At 26.8% G+C, this 4,696-nt stretch overlaps 1 protein-coding gene across 1 annotated transcript in view; it reads right to left on the bottom strand.

The window, feature by feature from the left end:
- Positions 1-4,696, bottom strand: part of LOC106679436 (GAS2-like protein pickled eggs) — a gene marked incomplete at its 5' end in the record, with an annotated part of 31,577 nt that overhangs the window by 20,484 nt on the left and 6,397 nt on the right. Inside the window, 3 exon segments of the mRNA XM_067046668.1 lie at positions 364-583; positions 1,610-1,782; positions 2,741-2,944. Of these exon segments, the coding sequence (XP_066902769.1) occupies positions 364-583; positions 1,610-1,782; positions 2,741-2,944 (597 nt within the window).

Raw genomic sequence — 4,696 nt, 5'->3', positions numbered from 1 at the left:
ATATATACATTACATTAAATTGGTTATATACGTTTAGTAGTGATATGTACACCTTGGAATTGGTTCATACATTTTCAAAATAAATATTTTACAGCAGGTAAACACCAAAAATAGTTATCCTTAGAATAAGGTGCTTGTAATAAACACTAAAAAATAATTAAAAAATAAATTTCAAAACTAACTTAGCAATAAAATAATATCAAGTATTAAATTATCTTACTTAGGAGAAGAAAACAAGGTATCTACTTAGATATTAGGTTAGTTTGGAAAATTAATAGAACAAGTTACAATTATTTTTACGATGTAGCATGTAAAAAATCTAGAATTAAAATAATAAAACCTTTAAAAGGTTTTATTAAATACCTTCACATCCAGATCATTTAAACCAGCTTCCGGGAGTTCATTTTCTAATGGCTCCTCTGTACTACTTCTAGACCAGTCATCAGTGACATCTGGTTCACTGTTTCCAACACTTGCGGGTATCCGTTCACTAGCAACTCTTCTCAAAACTTCACCAACGCCACATCCACCTTCTTGTATGAAAATGTTTTTGCTTGGTTCAGTACACAATGCATTTTCAGAGCTAAAAAGCAATTAATAGTAACAATTAAAATGATAATTCACTTTAAATAAAATTTCAAAAACAAACAAAAGATAGAGAATTATCTCTAGTTTAGGATTCCCAGAACTTAAAATTACAGTGGCTTTGAATTCTTTTGTTTCATAAAACAAATGAAATATAACATATGTTATAAAAGAGGTTTTAAAAAAGTGTTTTAATCACCATTCAATACTTTCCTGCATTTTTAATTTTTTTCATTCATGGACATTAAAAGAGTTTATTAGATGAGACAAAACCTGTTATGTCATATTAAAAAAGGACCCCTATTACAACTTAGTTTAATTTATTTCATCCAGCATGGGTAGGTAGAATATAAAAATAAGATTAATTAATTAGTTGGGGTTTTGTAGAATGGAATAAAAGATACCTCCCCAAAAGATACCTCTTACCATTTTTTTTTCACTCGTTAATGATTATAATTATAATTAAATATAATAACTTACTGTAAACCAATGTTGGAAAGAAGCTATCTGTAACTATATTCTAACCCCAAGAGAAGAGCCTTTGTTAAATTAGGAAAAAAAACAACAATGTTTCTAACTTTATTTTCCCAAAACCAGGGTAATATGAGGTGGTCTTCAAATAAAGCTCTACACCTAAAACTTTCAGCTCTTAGAAAAAACCCTGTATTTTTGTTCTTAAAGAACTGTAAAAGCATTGAAAGAAGTTTAGGTGAAAGTTGCTGTTAATTAGATACTTCACTCAGTACAAGAACAAGAAAAATATGTAGAACTCTGAAAAATGTATTTTTTTCATTTTGTTACATGTGAGTCATAAAACTGTTATTAAAAATTTCTTTATTTATAAATTATGTATGATTCTAAGAAATATCTTTTTGTTTTCTTAAAATAAATTATAAAACTAAGTGATGTTCTATTAAATAAATATTTAAAATATAGCCTACTAACACTTGTTTAGCGTACATCAATAGTTATAGTAATTTGTTCTGTAATTGATTCATTTTTTAAATTTTAAGAAAAGACATACCTGCTAAAACTAGGCCTATGGATAGTTTGGAACTGCCAATCATGCAATTCTCTAGATTCCTCCTCTGCGATTTCCTTTTCAAAAGCAACTAATCCTGGTGGTTCTACATTGAATCTAGAGGCTATTCTTGCAACTTCCATCAAGCAAAGAATAACATTTCTGGGTTTGTTTTGCTATATATATATATATATATATATAGAGAGAGAGAGAGAGAGAGGAAGTTGGGAAAAACCTATGGCACATTCATACTTGACCTACCAATAATGAAATACAAAACATGTTATAAATTATTTTATGCACATAAAACTTAAATTAGACAACTGAAAAAGGAATTTAAGCTTTTTATATAAACTCTTATCACCATTAAAACATCAGTCACAGATTTTTTCGCAACCAAATTTTAAGATGATCATATTATATATTTCATATCAGATGATTAGATGATTACGATTATACATGATCATGTTAGATGATTCAGAAACTATTACTATTAACAGCATTCAGTTTCCAATAAATTAAAAATATAACTTACAAAATTTAGTCAAATTTACCAGGACTAATACTTTAAAAATGTGTTAATTTAAGGAAAACTATAAACAAAAGATACATATCTTTTTACTTATATATTAAGTAAACTTAGAGTAAAGCATAACTTTGATCATCAATTCAAAAAATTATAAAAACAAATATTTGCATAATATAACAAATTTAACATTGAGTTTTACAATATATAAATAAAAGTATTTAAAAAAATGAGAACATTTTTATATAGTTAACTTTTAGTTTTCAGCTAAACAAATTTAAACAAGATTTAGCTCAATTAATTATTTTTACAGGATATAAAATACATACGATTTTATAATTATATGCAAATTTGGATGGATGCATTTAATGCTAGAACAACCGGCATATTATTATACAAGAACCTGTATCTTAAAACTTTAAAAGTAATACAATTTTTTAAAAAATATAAAAATAAAGTAAAAAACCGTACATTAAAAAAAAAACACTATCAAAAGTTAAAACAGAAATAAACAAAACAAATTTATTTAAATTACAGAAAAAATTAAATTATAATACATAAATATACTATCAAATCAGACTTTGATAGATTAACTCAAACATTCTTTAGCGTCCTAGTGAATGAGGTGTATGTAGTGTACTATGAACATCATAGGAGTTCAGTGCTGAATACGGTCTTTGTCCTTTTCCAGCTGCTGGAGTAGATGGTCTACTCCCAATACGACCTTGACATGGATCATGCCTCTGCATAAAGTGTTCTAATGTATCCCAGCCACCTCCTACTCTCACCATCATGTGCCGCCCCTTTAGTAACTGAAATAAATAACTAAGTTGAGAAATCATTGTTAAAATCAATCATAGATATTTTTAGGATTAATGATATCAACAGTATCTAGTCAAACTATAATTAACAACATTCTTTAATCATAATTCACTTTAAAGTTATGATTAAACAGGAGTTCCTCTGAAAAATTTCCAAATAAAACTTCTAAAACTATGAAAAAGGAGAAACACAAGAGTAATTTTTAATTGGTTACTAATAAAATAAAAACAATTCAATTCATAAAGTTTCATGTTTTTATATTACTTCCTACCATGCACAATGCAATTCCTGATTTCAAGAGGCTATATTTTTTTATGGAACAGATTATCCCAACACTTTAAGAATCTTATCATTTTTTGGTAAAATCAAACTAACTTGGTAACTACAAGTCATGACAGGATGTACATTCATTAGATAAACGCCAATATTTGTCTTTCTTAATATTTAATTACTGTTGAAAAACTTGATTATTTCATTGGGGTGTCTGTTGGCAGCTATATTTCGTTTTTTCATCTCTTCTGACTTTTTATTTGTGGGGTTTGTTTCTGATAAAAAGTATGTAAAATATTCACTCATTAAATGAAGTGCAAACTAATACAAAAATCAAAAACTTAGTCACAAAAATATTTACCAGTATACAATTATTTCAGTTTTTATTATGAGGATATACTTACTGAGCTCTAAGGAGTAGTGAGGCTTCACTAAGCGCTTGTTCAGAATTTACCAACATATATCACACCCTAAAAGTTTTATTAGCCTAAGCATATAACAATCTACTCTTAAATGCCAAAAATGTTGAATAACTGTCTATTTAGGCATGTTATATAATGCATTAGCATTATTATATTTATAGTTGACCTAAGACATCCATTCTCAAGTTGCATAAAAATATAGTATTTAACATTTAACAGAAGAAAAAAACTAAGAAAAGGTAATTGATTATAAGTATACACTTATCCTTAATGACGATAGTTGAGAAGAAAAATAAATAAGATGATGGGTTGGTTTTTTTAATATGTGATAGGTATAAAAACTTTAGTGATTTATACTTTTCATAGATTTTTTTTTTAATATTAACATAAACTCCACATCTTTTTATTTTTTTAAAAATATGACATAAACTAATGTTTCTTACTCCTCATCGGTCTTCAGGGTTCTTTACAAATTTAAATAACCAATTCAACAATAAAAAAAATAAAATATTAAAACACACATTTTTTAAAATATCATTAATTAAATACATTAACATTACATACATTAAATGAAGGGGTAAGTGGGTGAAAGGGCTATGTAACATTTTTTGAATTTTTAGTTTAGATGAAAGGGGTAGGTGTCTGTTCAACTAGTGTGAGGTGCTCTAACTTCAAAATCCAATTAATAACTGATATACCTAGATGTAAAAGGGGCTACAAACACTTCAAAAAAAAAAAATTGAACCTTGTTTTCTTAAAATTTACTATTTGCAACATAACCCCTTCACCCCCTTACCTCTTCAAATAACACTGAAATAAAAGAAATTAAACTTCATCCTAATCCTTATTCTATTTTCTATTAGGATGAAGTTCAATTCCTATAATTTCAGTGTAACAAAGATAGATAGTCTAAGAGGTTTTCCTTTTATTTTAACCATATGTTTTTTTAAAAATCACAAAATAAAATTGTATGGATTTCACACAGGGAGCTATGTGGATTTGTGATATAGAAAAATTTTGTTGTACAAGGTAATATATATACAAATTTTT

The sequence above is a fragment of the Halyomorpha halys genome, unplaced genomic scaffold, assembly GCF_000696795.3.
Source record: "Halyomorpha halys isolate HHAL.00 unplaced genomic scaffold, Hhal_1.1 Scaffold203.1, whole genome shotgun sequence".
Classification (NCBI taxonomy): domain Eukaryota; kingdom Metazoa; phylum Arthropoda; class Insecta; order Hemiptera; family Pentatomidae; genus Halyomorpha; species Halyomorpha halys.
Note: the sequence above shows the minus strand (reverse complement) of the source record. Positions and strands in the feature narration are given on the sequence as shown.